Genomic DNA, 19,083 nt, shown 5'->3' on the forward strand with positions numbered 1-19,083 from the left:
GTTTGAAGAGCTTGCCCCAACCCTATTCTGCTGGCAAAATACCCTTGGAGAGCCTACGCAGAAGGGGTCATAACTTTTGCTCCTTAGCTCAGATTGAAGAGCTGTAAAAAGGAAAAATGTTCAAAATTTAATGATCTATGCAATGGTAGGCTTAACATTATAGTTTTTATAGTTATAAAAGAGAAAAATTAAAAATTTCAAGATGTATATGAGAGTTACAACTTCTCCCTAATTCATATTATGGTAGGAAGGAGTCCAGTGGAGACCACATTTCCTTAAAAGTACTTAGGATTAGAGAATCGGGAATATTTTTAAGATCCCTACCTTGCCTTCCCATATCTGATAATGTATTAGAGATTAATTTATGATCGATTATAATGGCTTCAAGTATGGGGTTTCTAATATCTTTTTCCTACTCATCCAAGGAATATGTTATACATTGTTATATGAGAGCTTCAAATATGGGATTGCTAAAGATTAGGGAAAGTCTTTTAAATTGATTGAATTACCATAATACTCAAAAGAAAATATGGTAGGAAGGCATTTATAGGAGTTTCTAAAGTGTTCACTATTTGTTCATATATAGATGATGTTCTCTAAAATGAGGGTTATAATAAAAAAAAAGTAAGTATACGGTTCCATAAATGAGAAATTAAGAAAGAATTGTACATTCCTTTGAGAAATATACAAGCATGGTTGGTGTCAAAAACTATCGCTCGGACTTTTCTGCTCGTAGGTCTTTGCTCGGAAACTATGCACATCCTGCATGACACTGAGGCAAAAATGGTATTTTATGCTTGATCGACAATGCAAAGCATATCCGATGGGCACAATACTTTGCACACACCTTCAACTAGGTGGAATTAACTTACATGCAAAGTGGCACACCCATCCCATAAGTGCTTGATCGGATAACATACCTAGTAGCGTGTTTTTTTTATGAATGTGCATGACACTAGAGCAAAAATAGTATTTAATGCTCAATCGACCATGCAAAGGATATCCGGTGGGCACAATACTTTTCCTACACCGCAACCTAGGTGGTATTGAAATGTTCTCAAAGAGGCACACTCATCCGATAAGTACTTGGTCAAATAACACACCTAAGGGCATGCTTTTTTGCGGATGTGCATATCACTAGGGAAAAAACGGTGTATAATGCATGATCGACCATGCAAATCATATTCGATGGTGACAATACTTTGCAAACACCTCAATGTAGTTGAAACAAACTTGTGTGTAAAGTGGAGCCCCCATCCGATAAGTACTTGTTTGATTAACACACCTAGGACCGTGTTTTTTCATGGTTGTGCATGACACTAAGGCAGAAACGTTGTTTTATGCTTGATCGACAATGCTTTGCAAACAAGAGAGACTAGTTTAGCTTGCCATAAATGGACTTGGATCAGATTATGGGCAATTTGTGACTGCATTGGTCACTGAAGATGCACCTCCAACATTTCAGCTCATGTCAAACATGCTCATGCAGGAGCAATTAAGACGTGGTCTCAACATAGATTCGAAGAATCATGGCACTGCCTTCACAACAAGAGGAGGTGGAAGAGGGTTGTAGAGAGGAAAACCCAAGAATTTTGGGTGCTCTAGCAATCAAGGTAGAGTTCAGTACCAGGGCAAATAGTCTCCATCTTCATCAACTCAGAGTCAGGGTCCTCCTGCTCAAAGGGGGACATGGAATCCCAAAGGCAGAGGTAACATTGGAAGAGGAGGAAGTCAAGGAAGTACTCCTAGATGCAAGGGAAATTGCAACTATTGTGGCATTCCAGGCCATTGGGAACCAGAATGCAGAAAGAAACAAAGGGATTTAGGCAATATGGGCTAGTCAAATAGGTTTCAGAGCCCTGATAGATGCAACCATCATTAACAACAATCCACCCACTATGCCTAAATTGAAGAAAACTCTCAGGACTATCAACACAAAGTTCTCATATTGCAGTCTACATCACAGACATAGAAGGATAAGGACACATGGTGGTTTGACTCTAGTGCGAGCAACGACATGACACATGAGAAATAATGGTTCTCTGATCTCCGTCCCAACCGGAACCCAAGAGAGAACATCGTGATAGGGGATGACACCCCATAAAATTGAAGAGATTGGTAGCATACCCTTGCATAGTAATGAAGGACCGTAGGGAGCATTGGAAATGTGTTCTATGTCCCCACAATGGCACAAAACCTTCTCTCTATTGGGTAGATGACTGAGAGTGATATGGAAGTCATATTCAATAAGTATGGATGCACCGTGAGAGAGATCAAGAGTCCCGTGAATCCATCATTGCTCACGGTGTCAAGATTGGAAATGTTCAAGCTTTCTTCTACCATTTCGATCAAGAGCACCCTCATCAGAATTAAGATGCCTATTTGAGTACATTGTGGCACAAGAGGTATGGTCACCTCAACTTCAGAGCCTTGTAGACCTCAAAAAGACAAACATGGTATAGGTGCTTCCATAGTTGTACTCTCAAAAAGATGTATGTGAGACTTGTTGCATGGGTAAGCAACACAGACAGCCCTTTCCAACATCTATCATTCATTCAGATCTATGGGGTCTAGCTACTATACCATCTCTTTGCAAGGCTTTGTACTTCATGACCTTCATCAATTATTACTCACGGAAGACTTGGATCTACTTCTTGAAACATAAGTATGATGCATTTAACACTTTCAAATACTTCAAAGCCTTGGCAGAAAAGAAGACCGGCAAGTAACTAAAGATCCTCCATTTTGACAATGTAGTTGAATACAATTCCACAGAGTTAAATGCCTTATGTAGATAGCATGGCATCAAATGTCAGCTCACATGCAGGTACACCTCTCAGCAAAATGGGATTGGTGAACTAAAGAACAAGGTGATTGTAGAGTCATCTAGATGCATGCTCAATGACAAGAATGTTCTCAAGATAGTATTGGGCCAAGCTTGGCCTGTGACAAAACTTTGTACTTGATGAACTAGAGTCCTACTGCTTCATGGCAAGACATAACCCCATAAGAGGCATTCATAGGAACTAAGCTCTCTATTGGTCACTTGAGAGTATTTGGCTCTCTTCCTTATGCTCATGTTCCTGATGCACTTAGGACTAAACTTGACTTCGACTTTTGATGTCAACCTCTCCATTGGAGTTGAGTTTGAAATTGTAAACCCATTTGCATCCTATGGGTTTCTTCTATGCAAGAAGATCTATCAAGGTGCAACTCTATTTTTTGACAAGAGCATTGTACTCTTTATCCATTGCATGTTGCTACTCAGGGATTTGCACTGCATGTTTGAAGGAGGTGGCTCATCAAACTCCATCACTTTGTCCATGAATATATAGTTGCCCTTGTAGGTCCACCTCTCACATGTATTTTGATTATGAGCAGATCTTCTAAGATTGGAAGTGGAACTTTCAAAAATCTCACTGATGACTATGGTAGTTGCTGTATCCACTATGTCAAGGACCTTTTCTTTGCCTTTACTCAGAGTGGTCACTGTGGACTACATACTATCTGACTCTATAGGCAAATAATTCTGATGCATCACAGGCACTATTGGCTTAGGCGGAGTAAAAACGGTAGTAGTCGTACTATCAAAGTATGATGAAGCCTCGTCAATGATAACATTGCTGGATATAATCAACTTCTGCTTGATTGGTTCATTCAGTATGCCTTCGACTTTTGATGTGTTCATGGATGCCTTGGATTGAGCGATTGGAAGTGTTCTAATGCAACAGGATGAGGCGGGGTGGTTTCGACCAATATATTATGCAAGTCGCAGACCATCACCAACAGAAAGGAATTTCTCAGTGACAGTTCTAACGTGAAGGCCTGGGGATGGTTTTCTCTGAGAAGAGGTTCTACCACTATCTATTGGGGGGCCACCATTTTACATTTCATGTCGACCATTCGGCATTGCTATACTTGGTCAAGCAGTAGAACTTGGCCAGAAGGCTAGCAAATGGATGCTATTGCTGCAAGAGTATGATTTCGAGGTGGTACATTGACCGGGATCCTAGTATGTGAAGGCAGACTACCTGTTGCACCTTGAAACAGGGGAGCCCGCAACCTGCATTGAAGATGAGTTCCCGAACGTGGACCTCAATGCAGTCATGGTAGTTGTTGCGAAGCCATCTGAGGGGTTGGTAACCTAGGGCATTCTATGGCTGTGGTATGATGAGATGATGCACTTCATGACATCCAAACAGATGCTAGATTATCTCAACAGGGATCAACAAAAGCGGTTAGCACTGAGAAGTTGCGGATTCAAAGTGGTGGTCAGGAAGCTCTAACACAGACACTTTTCTGATGTTTTGCTTCGGTGTGTGTTGCCACCACACAAGCAGGAAGCAATACTCATTGAGGCACATTGCGGAGTGGTAGGTGGCCACTTCGTGGGAGCAATTATGGCCAAGAGGGTGCAGCAAAGTAGGGTTATGGTGGCCGACATTACAAAAGGATGCCTGCCATTTTGCGCTGCGGTGCAATCTATGTCAATGGATGGGATAGCCTTCGGACCGAGAGCGCATGCTGATGCAACCAATGCTTCCTTTGGGACCTTTTCAAAAGTGGGGATTGGACTTCATGGTCCCTTCAAGCCTGCGGCTACACGAACCCGGAATTGCTTTGTGCTGGCAGCCACAGATTATTACACTAAGTGGGTGGAAGCCTGGGCATTGCGAGACAACACTGAACACTGCATGCTCCACAGCCAAGTGATAATAAAAGGATTTGTTCTATCGGTTCGGCTATCCGATTGAGCTGGTGAGTGATTGTGGGAATTTTGTAGGGCAAGTGGTGAAGGAAATGATGTCTTTCTACATGGTCATTCACAAAAAATTGGTGTCTGATTACCCGCAAGAGAATGGCCAGGTGGAGTCTTCCAATAAGTAGTTCAAGCACATTACCACATTACTGGTGAATAGTCATTGCATGGATTGGGATGAGAAGCTCTTTTCCATACTCTGGGCATACCACACATCATTCAAAGTCACCACTGGCCTGACACCGTTCAAGTTGGCATTCAGGGTGGAGGCCAATGCACCTGGTGGAATATGTTGTGCCAAGCCTCTGCATTGCGGCTGAGGATAGCAGGTTGCTTCCACAGAAGTCCATGGAATTGTGACTTAATGTTCCAGAGCTATTGGAGGAAGAGAGAATGGAGAACTATTACTTCACCCAGATAGTTTAAGCTTGAAGGAAGAGACGAGTAGACCTGGCATCAAAGAATAATTTTTTAAAGAAGGGGCAACTAGTCTTTCTCTTCAACAGTCACATGGGTTGCATGTTGGGAAAGCTCAAGATGCGGTGATCGGGTCCTTTTTGGATCTTTGAGTATTGTGGATCGACTTCGTTCTATTTGGCTGATCTGCAAGGGCGGGTGTTACTATTTCTAGTGAATGGATTTTGGTTGCGAAGATATCATCATGAAAGCCGTATTAAATGCCCATTCCTAGTCATGCATGAAGTACTCATTCCATGGAGCGGGGTAGGCACAAATATCCAATGGTTGGATCGTGCACTCCTTGTGGTGATGACTGCTGATGGGATCTTGAGTTCAACAATAGCCACCATTAATTTACCCACCACTACGCCCGCTCATCAGCTCAGCTAAGCTATACTCCTTGTTCACAACCAGTTTCTCACACTTCTACTTTTCTATTTTCTTCCTCACACTCTCAGTTGCTTTTCCCTACCTTTCACACCTCCACATCTTTAGCTTTTTGCACCTCCACATCTCCAACATTCCCCTCACCTCTAACATCTCGTTCCTACCTCTCCTTCTTCTTCTAGACTTATGGGCATGGCACTAGTGCAGACCAACATTGTGACACCCCTCCGAGGTCACAATGAAGAGAGAATCAATCGCTGGATTGTTGAGCCTGCTGAGGCTAAGGAGTTTTTCAAGCATCAATTGGGCTCGAATTGTCATGCACCCTGAGACAGTGCAACTATGCAGGCAGCTGGGGCAAGGTGATCGCATGGACACGCTAGATGGGCCACGGACCTTGACAGTGGAGTTGATTTATGATCGGTTCTTCTTGATTATGGACGAAGAGACACAAGACTTCCTGACACTGAATGCAACAGCTTTAGAGGTAGAGTTTGGGCCAACAGTACGAGGAGAGAATCTACTAAGCAGCCTTGCCGACATGCATCTCAAGGAAGGCTACATATGGGTACTGGAGTCTGTCTTCCTTCAGGCCAAGACATATACAATCTTGATTTGTACTCATGAGACACATCCAATAGAGCTTGGGTGGTGGTGTATAAGGAGCGGCTTCGTCGAGCAAAGGCAGCAAGGGTGGTGAGAGCAGTGACAAGGGTCAAAGCAATTACAAATGAAGTTGGGCCAACTGCTCAACCTTCTCTTCTCGATCATTGGCAACACCAAAGTTCCCTTGTACCATGGCGTTGTCATCAGGGCACTAGTGTTGGATGGGCCAAGAATCTCCCAAACTGAGAAATAGAGGAAGAAGAAGCGCAATCAAGAGGGTAGCAATTCATCGCAAGCTCGCACATAGGTGACTCCAACCTCAACATATTCAATGCCCCCCTTGCCTACACCGGTCTCCTCTCAGTTGGTGTCTGAAGAAGTGTCGACGGAACCTCTGCCTCCACTTATATCTTCTAAGCCGACTTCCAGAGAGGTCATGATGCAGTAGTAGCAACAGACATCTGCAGTAGTGATGACAATACCTCCAACGAGTGATGCAGATACCCAGCCCACTTCGGTAGGGACAACCATCCTGACGAGGACAACAGCATTGAGCGAGGTTACCAGTCCCCTCTTGTTAACAAGTTTGGTGAGCACTTTGGCAGGGAATTCTAGCATCGGATCAGTGAAGGGAAGTGCAACTGGTTTGGCTCATCCCTCCGTCAATGGCAGGAGCGGATCTTGAGCCTTTCAGTGCCACAAACTAGTGTGGTCCCTACACCAACGGAAGGAACGACCGTAGTGTCAATGCAGTTGGTGTGCTCCCTACCATTACAACGAGTATTGTTCCTCACTACGAGCGTGTTGAAGATGGTGTAAATTGCACCATACCTCTAGGACAATAGGGGCAAACCCTAACCCTAACCCTAACCCTAAGGGGTTCACATATATATTTTCATCTTCATGTTCAATACACTTATTGTACAGGTAGCTATATTGTGTGCACTCCTCTCTCTCTCTCTCTCCCTCTCTCACTTCCGCTATCATGGTATCAGAGCACCAGGTTCTCCCACTCCCTTTGTGGGTGTTAAGCCCTCCTTCTATGAGGCATCTTCCATTGAAAGAGATTTTCGTCAGAGAGAGCAAAGGCCCTTGCTTCCATCAAGGTGTTAAGCCCTTGCTTCTGTCAAGGCGTTAAGCCCTTGCTTTCGTCAAGGCATTAAGCCCTTGCTTCCATCAAGGCACAAGCCCTCAATCTGAGGCATCTTCATTCCAGATTTAGCTCTCATTGTAGATCTCTTATCCACCTTTGATCTGCTTCAGAAAGCTCAGGAATCCGATTCTTGGAGGTTGAGATACAGTTTCTTGAGTGATTGCGAGATTTAATTCAGCTCCAGATTTCTTGAGAGTGACTAAGGTTCAACCTTCTCTGCCAAGCTCGATTTACTCACACCCCAACTCAGTCGACTCCTCCATAGAGATCAGTTGCTGCATGAGTAGCCAGCCTCCAAGCATTAGGCTAGCAGCAACTACAAGCAAGACATCACCGATGGACTACAACCACCCGCGACTGCACATGTAGCATCATTGTAGCAGTCTCCTCCAATGAGCACCCTCTCCACGAAACCTGCAATGACCATCTACAACTAAAGAGCTTCTACTCTAAAGCAATGCGAATCAAATCCTAAGGAGCAACAAGTAATCAAGGGCAGCTCCGAGGCGATCTTCAGTATACCCAAGTGGCTCCTTGGTCTTCATCGATCGGCTTGCCATCAGCAATCAACCAAGCACTAGTGTTCTGCACAGCTCTTCAATATTGGGTCCTTCTAAAGACTCTCGGCAACCTGAGTGCTGGTCCTACTGGCACTTAGCAGGCCATGAATTGACAAGAAATTGAAGATCTTGATGACTAAGAAAAACAATTCCTACCGGAGAAGCGCATATTAAGGTCATTGATGCAAACTCTACTAAACTTTGCAATCCTTTCCGATGGGTGACGGTATATCGACCAGCAGATTCAACCAAAGTCTTCCAGGCTCGACCCTCGACTCAAGCTTCTACAACGATGCCAGCGAGTAGCACCAATCTACGAGCCTCCACCGACCTTAGCAAGCAAGCGCCCATGCCATTCCGCCAGCTCCATGCACACAAGCGGGTAGTTGCAACCACAAGCTCCACGATCGAACAAACGGGACTCCCACAGCCAACGATAGGCTCCTACACGTCTTTAAGCAACTGCTATGTCCTTCAACGAGTAGTCGTGCTCAACTTACGACTAAGCGCCTCGCGACACCAATCTCCAATTCAACAGCCTCCACGGCCTCCTGGGACTAGTAGACGCCAGCAACTTTTAAAGTGCCTCCACAAGGTGGCCAACACTCATGCTCAGCCTCTACAACAAGCCTCATCTCCCAACATCTTCTAAGGCTCCTCCATTGCAACGGCCAGTCTACATGCCAATAGTTTCGAGCTCCGTCCAATAATGACACGCCTCCATAACGGCTTCACACAGCAAGCTTCATCAACCCTTCGAGCTTGCAACGTCAACCTTTGCCCACAATGGCAAACATCTGCCATAGAGCCAGACGACATAAGGTCCTCTCGCCTCTAGTGCCCTTTTGAGTATAACAAAATCTCCATGATTTCGTCAACTTATCCAACCGGCTTGGGTGAATCACCACATGGCAATCTCTAAAACACACTAGAGGGTGGGTATAAATATGACACATGGCAGATGATAGTTGACTAGGGTTAGGTGTATCTGACCTTGGCTCACCCAAGGGATAGGGTTAGTTAACCATCCTGACACGTGGCAGCCCACTGTCATTTGGTTTGCTCAAAAATAGGAGGGTTGGTATAGTTTGTGCCACTGGGCATCCTCATCCACATGTGCCACATCATTGCCCATGTGGCAGTGCCATATAATCAAGACCGCCACATCAGTGAGCACATATCATCACTGCAGTCCAATTAGCCAGTCCAATTAGCCTTCCCAGTCAGCAACAACCATGTCAACAGTGCCAAGCATGCAGTGCCTCACAGGCACACCTTGTAAGCAGCATGTGACCACCATCTCCATGTCACACTGCCACCTCACCACAAGCCACAACATCATTTTGGGCCTTCTTGGGATCAAAGTTTAGCCTATCCTTCCGAGGGCCGTATCTTTTGATCCAGAGGGAATTTTGCAGCGCTCTGAAAAGCAAAATTTCTTGCTAACTCACACTCTACACACGGGTCACAACAGATTTCACATATGAGATTTCCACATGTCAGCATCATGCAATCCTCATCGTCGGAACCACATCTTGATCCATTGCAGTGTACCCAGCAATTAAATTAATTAAGATAAAATTCATTTTGCTGCATTTTGTGATTCAACGTGTAGTCTAGCTGTAGACTAGCATTGCCATAGAGGAGATCCAACTCCACCAAGCCAAGCAAGCCATTGCCACATTACCCGATTAGTTTCCACCGACGTCAGTCCCATCGGATCTACCATTAGTATACACATTCACACATCTGACACTAGTTCAATTCTCTTGGCATTCGGCACTTCATCACTCAGTGTGACACTTGGTAGAGATATTTCTCTCTTAGATTCAGGATTGTTGCACATTTTGCACGCACACATGCGACCCATGTACAGTCACATTTCTTGACTATTTTTTGCATTGGTTCCTACACACATACAACCAGCCTTGTATAGCCTCTTGGCTATCCCGACACACAGTTGTCATCTTCATCATTCACAATAGGCTTGATCCTTGGCATATAGTAGTTCTCACATGACTTGGTTTTAACAGTTTAGTAAGCCCCCCAGTGGCAGCTCTCATGCAATGTTCTCATGGGTAGACAATCTCGCTGGTACACGGGTAAGCCTCTTGCACAGAGCACCAGATTGCCTCCAACATGGAGCTCTTTAACACTTCCAGATGCACCCTCTCTCTGGCCATAGGAATTCGAGTGCCCAGCATCGCTCTAGGAACGATGATATCTCAATTTGTTGCCTAGAGCGGTCATTCGAGAGTAGCTTCCGCATGAGCAATGGACTGTTCCAATGCAAGTGGACGCAACATAGAGGAACCAAATGTACTGGTTGGTGGATGTGGAAGAGACACGCATTCTAGAGTGACACCAACCAGTGGGTGCACGGATTTCTAATGGTGTGAAACCGAGTGATACCACTGGTGTTTCTTCCAATTGACGATAGATGTGTCGCTGAGCGAAGAAGAAGAAGATGATGAAAAGGACCGAGCTTACAAGAGAAGGCAGTACAACCATTTGTTTTGTTGGTTGTGGTGGGGGTATCGGGATCAGAGAGTGCCGATCCTGATGCAATCATTAAACGAATGTACTTTCTTATTTAGGGATGGATCAAGCTTGTGTCTATGGGATTAAGCGGATGTCTACTTGCACAAGTTCTCTGCCTTGGCATAGCCCGAAAAGATTGTTATGAACTTTACACCACACTAATCTAACTTCTATCAGGATCACTTGTTAGAGTGGATTCGCACAGTCCAACGTGAGTGCCATGTGTTAAGGCATTAACAACGTGTAGGGTTAGCGCAAATTCCAAGGGACACAAGTGGCTGCAACCCTTCAGTCAGTGGTTGCAACCGCATACATTGTACATCCACGAGATCAAGTGTCTCTTGATCATTATGCATATTCATAGATTCGGATACACTGTGTCTTCGTTCTTTTCCGCATACTTTGTGTCGTGTGTGTGTGAGTATGCACGTTATCCCTTTTCCATAACGCCTGTACCTTAGGGCATTACAATGTGAAAGAACTTTATTAGGATGGATATGAATGTCCTCATGCATGAAGACATGTTAAACATAGAATCTTCATTGTTTTGCCTCTCAAATTTAATATCGAAGTCATTAATTCTTTCCTTCCAAAATCTAGCAAGGCCCTCTATATTTTCCATAGAGCAATTTCGATTAGTGGGTTGCATTATGACTCCCGAATATCTTTTGCACACTTAGGGATAAAAAATAAAAAATTAGATCTAATAATTGATGCTAGATCGGGCATCCCAAATACCTAAATACAAAGCTTGTGCTCACAAAAGGAAAACCAAAGCTAGAAAGCCACTTTGGAGGATAACCCCGATCCAAGTAGAGAACATTAGACTTGGGAAAATTAATGTGTGGACCTGAAAAAAGAGGAGTCTTCATAGACCACTAAGAATTTTTCTACTTCAGCATAGATAATGTTGTAGCTATCATCTACAAAGAGCTGGCAAGAGAAAGCAGCACCATGGGGAAGCAGCAATCCTCCAATCGATCGGCTATTAAGCTGGAAGTTAATCTGGCAAAGCATCACAATGGTGAAAGGAAAAGGTGCTAGTGGATAGCCCTGGCAACTCTTGTAGTAGCATTGGAAAATAAAGTTTCAGTCATACTGGAAAACCACGTCCAAAACCAAGCTTATGCATCACCTGAAGCATAAAGGCCCATCTTATGCAATCATAGGCTTTCTTCGAAGTCAAGGTTCACTAGTAGGAAATATTGATTCTACAGAACATCATAGTTGATAGCTAGCAATAGGTTTAAATGGCATCATCAATACTAGACCCAATAACAAAGCCATATTGTCAGGGATGAAATGACTATGTTAAGAGTTGGTCGTTGCCTTCACCAATACATCAAGGGCTAATAAAATTGATTCCTAAGACTGCTAATTGGCTAGCACCTACAGATTGGCGCCCACTAACGAAGCTAAATGTTTTGCATGTAAGGTTTTAGCAAAAGCCTTGGCTCAATATTGTTATGGTGTTGATTCTCCTTATCCACAAAGATGTCAAATTGGCTATTGGTTTATTTGAATACTCAAGATTGTTATCACAAAGATTTAACACCACATTAGACTGTATCTGTTGATGAATCCTGTATGCAACTTCCTCATCTTTAAAAGAAGCAATGGGGTGTTAATCTCTTGATAGTCAACCAGAAGCCACCGATGGGTGTAGAAGATTGATTAACATATGCTCCAAGACATGCTCTCTACTCAAGTCACCCTCAAAGAAGCAAGGCTTAGAAAAGACAGCTGGTACTACGAGAAAATGGAGCTCCACCTTGAATAATGTTGCCTCAGTATTTGGTAAACCTAAGTTTCTGATACACGAGCACCACAGTTCATTAGCAACTAATGAAGTAACACTTACAAGAAGTTTGGGCAAGTAGCTATCCCACTTGCATGAAGGAGACCTCGAGACCTAACTGCTGCTGACTAATGTCTTCCACGTCCAGAACAACCAAACCTAGCATTCTCTTATTCTCAAGCCATATAATTTGTCACCAACGAACAACCTCAACATCACCTGAGTTAATTCAAAATAAATTGAGCCTCAATCCCAAGGATGTCTCGTCTTCCCGGTATACATATTACAGTGCAGCCTTCAAAAGCACAGGAAGCATTTTGGCTCTTCATTTACTACCTTAATGTCTTAAAAGTCTCTGTTCAAAATCAGTTTTCTTTTAAAGTGCAAAGTACTGACTATATCCCAAGTCCAAAACGTTAAGTTACACTTCTCTCTTGACACTGCAAGAGGCAAACCCTTGAAGGGAGGTATGTTGGAGTGTGATCAAGGGCTTGCTCTATGGTGCATGTGTGCGTCTAGGGGAGTCACGTGTGTGTGTGTATGTGTTGTAAAGACACATCAAGTGCTATGATGTGTCTAGTGTGTGACCTAAGTAATGATGTAAGCCAAAGGCCCCCACATGGGAGGTTCCTTTGATTTAAGCCAGTCCCACAGATGTAGGGGTTGATTGCCACTGATGTAGGGAAGGTGCCTTTGATCTAGGCCACCTTCTCCCCATTTCTATAAGAGAGAGTCACCTCTCTCACAATCTATAGAGAACAACATTTTTGGTTACATCTTGTGCTCTCACTCCTCTTCCAAGATGCATCTATTCTATCCCACGTGTTTCTACAAAAACTAGGATCTCGAGATGAATCAAGTTTTGTGGGCATATAGGGTAGTAGTGAAGAACAGCTCTCAATTTTCTCCATTTCATTTGGTGTATGGGAAAGAAGCAATATTGCCACTGGATGTGGAAATACAAGCCTTAAAATTGTTGGTGGGAAGGTCCATACAAAGTGGAGAAGAAATTTAAAAATGGCACTTATTAGCTGTTTATATTGAAAGAGGTCTACTTTTTTTATTACTTAGAAGTTAGCAAACGACAGCTCATACAAAATGCTCTCAAGTCGAGCTCTTACAGTCTCATTGGGCCAGCTGACAACCAACCATCTAGTCCGGGAGGCAACGTCCAAAACAGCCTTCATGAGAACACCACAGTGCTATTGATCGAGGCCTCTTACCGGGCTAACCAAATCCTGTGAGGCGTTGGGTACCGAGTATGGACTTGTCTGGACCAAGGTCTGCCCCAAATATGGCAGCTCCCATGGAGATGAACTCGAGCCCCAAAGTCCTGGCACACCAAGAGCGGACTAGACCCCACAGATTACGAACCCACGGGCACCCCCAAAACAGATGCGTGAGAGTCCCAGCAGCGGCTCTGCAGAGTTTGCATCTGTCATCCACATTCAACCAAGGGACATGGCTTCCCACCAGGAAGTGGCACCCTCCTATCCTCCACAGGAAGAAGTTAACTCTGCTATAGGGCATGGCTTTCCATACTCGCTTAAATCTGCCTTTCCAACTGGGCTCCCCGTCCTCCCTCAGCCATCTTTCGTTATATCTCTGGTGCCAATCTTCCTTGAACGCAACCAGCTTGTCCATCTGCTTTGCCGGGATGTTATTAATAGGAATCCTATCCCCCATTCCCATTCCTCTGGAACTGATGCCTGGGAGGGATGTATATTGGTCGGCCAATCCGCCGGAATTCTGCGCATTATTTCTGCCAGTTCTTCAGTTCTTCCCTATGCTTCTGGTATCACATGTAAATCACACGGGCGAAGTCTAAATAAGTTTCTGTATCTCTGTTTGAAAAACATGTCACATCTGTACAAGCGAGCCTCAAAGGACTGCAGTAGAGCATAAACTTGAATTACAAGCCATAAGTAGCTTGTGCTTGCTTTTAAGACTAAGCCCCATCGTAGTAAAGTCCTAGCATTATAAAATGTAGTTCTGTTCCTTGCAATAGGACGTAGTCAATGGAACCCCTTGTCGCTGGGAAAACCCCCTATTAGCTCTCTTGAGAGCAGATTTGGCCAACTTCCAGTAAAAGTCTTGGCCGACAACGGGACAGTCTGGCAAATATCCGGAAGGGAAAATCTCTGATCCTATTTCCTCTTGTTGGGTGGCAGGGAAGAAGATAAATTTTATCTATTATCCATTAACGAAGCAGCGAGCGTACCGTTGCACCCCCATTTTCATTGCTCCCTACAGCCCACAACGTACAAGATTTAGCGGAAGAATACATCAGCAATTCTGCAAACCTGAAAGACTGTAACCTTGCTCTGACTATAGATAATATAGCATGCCTCCCCATTCCGTAATATGTACATACGACCAATTTCACTCTTTGGCGTCTTCAGTCTTAAAGTTCGAACCCCGGAAGGGATTCCATTTGCACATGACCCCAGTCCGATGCGTCATCGTGGCTGAAATGATGCCTCTTCCTGCCTTGTGCCTTTACAACGAAACCATAGATAGCCACAGCTATCAAAACTACAAAGAGAGCGTAGCAGATAAATAGGAGATCCATGAGAGCTATCGCCCGCAATCTGTCAGACTCAAGATCGCATTGAGTTGAGCCCTCCACCGATCCCGACACATACAAGAGACGATGACAACCCCGGGGTATAAAGGGATCGACATGCAGCGAAAGCCCCATCTGCAGGCGCCAAAACCCTTGCAACAAGATACCCATATTCAAAGCCAACTCTGCAAGGAAGAACTCGGGCTGCCAAGCCAGCAGTCCGGAAACGACCGAGCAAATTCCTGCTACAGCGGCAAGCAACGCATCGCATTCACTCTCCAGTCCGGAGGTAATCTGCGAATCGAATTGCAGAACCTTCCACTCCAAGGCAAAGGCGCAGGAAGCGAGCAAGAAGGGAGTCTCACGGGGGAGAGGAAGAAGGGAGGTAGAGGCGGTGAGGAGAGAGGTAAGGAGGAAGATCCAAGACAAGAGGAGGAGGGCGGAGTGAAGGAGGGAGGAGAAGCGAAAAGTGAAGTGAGAACCAAGCACGAGGGGGTCAAAATCGGTGGAGAGGGTGAGGTGAAAGGCGATGAAGAAGGGGAGGAGGAAGAGGAGGAGGTAGAGCTGAAGGTGAGGGAGGAAGGGCAGGGGATACCATGGGCGAGCAGAGAAGGAAGCAGGGGAGGAGCAAATGAAGGAGGAAGAGGAGCAGACCAAGTGCCACACCCCCACCCCCACGAACAGCGTGCCTGAGAACAGAGTCACCCACACCACCACCTCCATCTCCTCACTTTGTTGCCAAAAAGACAGCAATGGGATTCTCAACCCGTATCAATGATTTTATAGGCTGTTTTGATCCCAATCACGATGCTTGCACATTACAATGCTATGTGCTAATGTTCTTAAAGCGATTTCATATGCCCATCCATTGTGTTGCAAAACGATCAAATTACTAAGATAATGCTTGCTTCCTTTCAATGACTACATAATTCCACAAATGAAAGCAAGCCATAGGGGAGAGCTTAATGCGAGCTTAAAGTATGCAAGGAGGAAGCAAAGGAGATGTGGTGAAAGCAATAAAATCTTGTGTGTGAATAGATCTACATGCACAATGAGGACTTATGGTTGTGAATTGTATTGTTGTTTTATGTTAATGGCCACTAATGTGTAGTGGTTGAGAATCCCACTTAGGTGAGGTGGGTGTGCCATTGGGCAACCATAACAATGAGCCGTGGCTTCATGGTATGGTCTCACCCTGCTACCATTGAAGAGATTGGGGATCAAGTTTCCTTGTAAGTTGTCTAGCTATATTATGCCATTTTCAATAGCCTAAAGGGCCCAGTACAAACCCGAATTTCGTGTCAGGATTCATTTATAAAGTGCTTGTTGCTAAGGTCATTGATGAACGTTGTTGAGAACCCGTATTGGTAGATCAAATTGGCAATGCTCCAATGCTTTAGCTTCTTCCCATTTTGTGGTATACTCCATGGTCACAATAATGTTTTTGTTTTAGGTATGTTGTACTTGAAAGATCCCATAAAATCAAGGCCCATCTCTAGAATGCCTCCGAAGATAAGCTTAGCTGCAACTATGGCATATGATCTTGAGGCAAAGTTCCTCCCATCCTTTGGCATTCATCATATTCGGTAAAAATTTGGTGAGTAGCTTAGAATAAGGTACTCCATCACAAACCAACAAGAACTTTCTAGACATCAGCTCAGCTCTAAACTAGCTATAGGAAAATCCCAAATGCGCCTCTATCAGTGCTACTACTCGAAGATTGGGTAGCTTGTAAGGCTAGTGGACATTGATGTTTTAAGTGTATCCCTTTAGGAAATGTTTCCATATAAATACTATAGCATCTCATCGTATTCAGACTCAAGGACATCCACTGCAAATAGATGGCAATTTGGAAACTTAATGAAGACTCTTAGGTCCTGTCTAGGTGCTGGTAGTCAAGATAAGCAATCCGCCTAGACATAGGATTTCCCAAGCTTGGGTATGTTTTGAAATTTAGAATCCTATAAGAGCAACATCCAATGTACCAACCATCCTTGGATGAAATTTGCATTAATGAGATATAATGATGCTTGATCAACAAAGAAGTAAAGGGGTTTTTGAGCAAATAGTTCTTAAAATTGTGCACATAATAAACGATCCCTTATGCTTCTATCTCTATGGGGCTATAATTTCATTCAAGCGGAGTCATCATTCAACTAGTTCAAGTGGATTCATCATTCAACTAGCAAATTATATAGGATAATCAAGGTGCCCATCTATATGGGATAAGATAATACCTATCACATGTCCCAAAGCATAAACTGTTGAGAGATCACGCTCAACATCATGTGATCATATGTGCATAGCACTAACCCAATAGAGTACTGTAAAGGAAAGGGTTAGATGCCCTAACCCTAACCCTAAATGGGTTTGTATATATTCATTTTCAACTAAATCTAGTGTGCACTCTAGCTGTGCCTTATCTCCTTATCTCCACTCTTCTCCTCTCCCCTCTTCATATTTTATCATGGTATTAGAGCTCCCTTGCCTTCCGCTTAGGCATTGCGATCCTTGAGAGTGCGAGAGAGATCGAGAGATTGAGACCGATTGAGTGAGCATCCTTTCATTCCGTTGATGAAAGAGATTTTCGTCATTTGATGAGATATTTCCATTCATCTCCTTCGAGAGTTTGTGAGAGATTTGTGTTCTCTTCCATTGAGAGAACTTCATCCATTGCATGTCTAAGAATTCCATCCATGTGAGAGAGAGAGCTTGTGAGAAAGATATTCTATGAGTGTTCTTAATCCCTCAGAGATAGAGAGTTTTCTTTAGTGAACTTGAGAGGTTCATGAGTTCGAGAGATCTGCAAGAAGAGAGATAGTAGAAACTCTCTTAGCAGGGAGAGGGTCTCTTTAAGGGAGACTATTCTCCTTTGGCTTTGAGAGGGAGAGAAAGCCTCTGCAGACTTCAATGCTCCTGCCTCCAACGATCTATCCACAAGCTTGCAAGCCATAGATCTTGCTCTTGTGCAAGATCTCCCCCAGCCATCAACGCAACCGCCCATCAACTACAATGCAACGGCTTCCTACAACTAGTGCTTCTTCAGCCTCTCCAGCAACGATCTACCAGCAACGGCCACCATCTGCCAACCAGCTCGGCACTAACAAGCCTCCAAGGCTTATAACACTGGATAGCAGCAAGACGGTGACTCCAGCTCCTGTAGCCAACGGGCTCCATAGCCGCCTAGCTCCTCGCCTTCTTCCTCGATCGATCACGCGAGCTATTGTTGCTTGCAATGCAAGGTGCGCCGTTAATGCGCAAGAGCACCACATCTCGCTTTTGCTTTAAGTAACTCTTCCATCGCAGCTGCCATGAAAAAGCAGGTGTGCTTTTACCAGTTTGGCCACCACGAATGACTTCTGCGCTTAAGCGACCGACCGCACCTGCGCCAACACCTACACAATACTGTAGCAAGAAGCTCCCCAAACATTGAAGAGCCACCTGGCTCCAGCCACCAACACGAGCAACGGGCCAAGTGTGGCTCCATAAGCGACTGCACCAAAAGCACCAAGGAGCAATTCCTTTCGTATCTCCAACTCAACGAGTGCCAAGATGCCTCACCGAATTCCCTCAGCAACGAAATTAGTGCCTCCAATGACTTTATTAACAATAGCTAGCTCTAGCCTCAACAACCTGCAGGCTCCAATGCCATCAACTGGCTCAACATACACCCAGTAATGAAATAGTAGACACACACTGCTCACCCACGGCCTCACCCTCTCTAGCCCGTAGCGGCTCCACATAGTAGCTTCATCAACTCTGTCTCGACGATCTCACTTATGTCCAGCCAATGGAGGAAACGTCTCTCCAGCCTTCAGCTTCTTCACATCATTGAAATCTCGAAGATTTCGATGGTATCCACAAGATTCCATCAAGCTCTTATCCACCCTATCCACTAGGGTCACCACCCACATAGGTGTGGTCAAAGAAGTGACACGTGGTACGCTTATCTGCTACCACATCATCAACCTTAGAAGGAGGCACGTCACCACCAATTGACACATGGCAGTCGATTGACACATAAGCCTTATCCATCCACGTCAATAGCCCGATCACTGTGCCACATCATCTGCCACCTCAACTGCCACATCAGCATAGCCATGTCATGAACTGGCCTTGGTCAACTTGACCCTAGGGTTAGTAAACCTGACCCTGGGGTCAACCTGACACAGTGCTCCACAGGTACTTCATGTGAACACAGGTGACACCGCAGCACCGGGCTCCACAGGCACAATCACTGCATGTGACTCCCTG

General features: G+C 44.6%; 1 protein-coding gene across 1 annotated transcript; it reads right to left on the minus strand.

Annotated features, from left to right (window-relative positions):
- Positions 1-13,320: 13,320 nt before the first annotated feature.
- Positions 13,321-16,307, minus strand: LOC147906200 (uncharacterized). The gene is made up of 2 exons (XM_087377074.1): positions 16,283-16,307; positions 13,321-15,524 (listed from the first exon to the last, which is right to left on the minus strand). Exons 1-2 carry the CDS (start codon positions 16,305-16,307, stop codon positions 14,668-14,670), a joined length of 882 nt encoding a protein of 293 aa, XP_087233200.1. The 3' UTR covers positions 13,321-14,667.
- Positions 16,308-19,083: the final 2,776 nt, after the last annotated feature.

Source organism: Dipteris shenzhenensis, chromosome 1, assembly GCF_047967505.1.
Source record: "Dipteris shenzhenensis isolate YYH24624 ecotype China chromosome 1, Dip_SZ_1.0, whole genome shotgun sequence".
NCBI lineage: Eukaryota > Viridiplantae > Streptophyta > Polypodiopsida > Gleicheniales > Dipteridaceae > Dipteris > Dipteris shenzhenensis.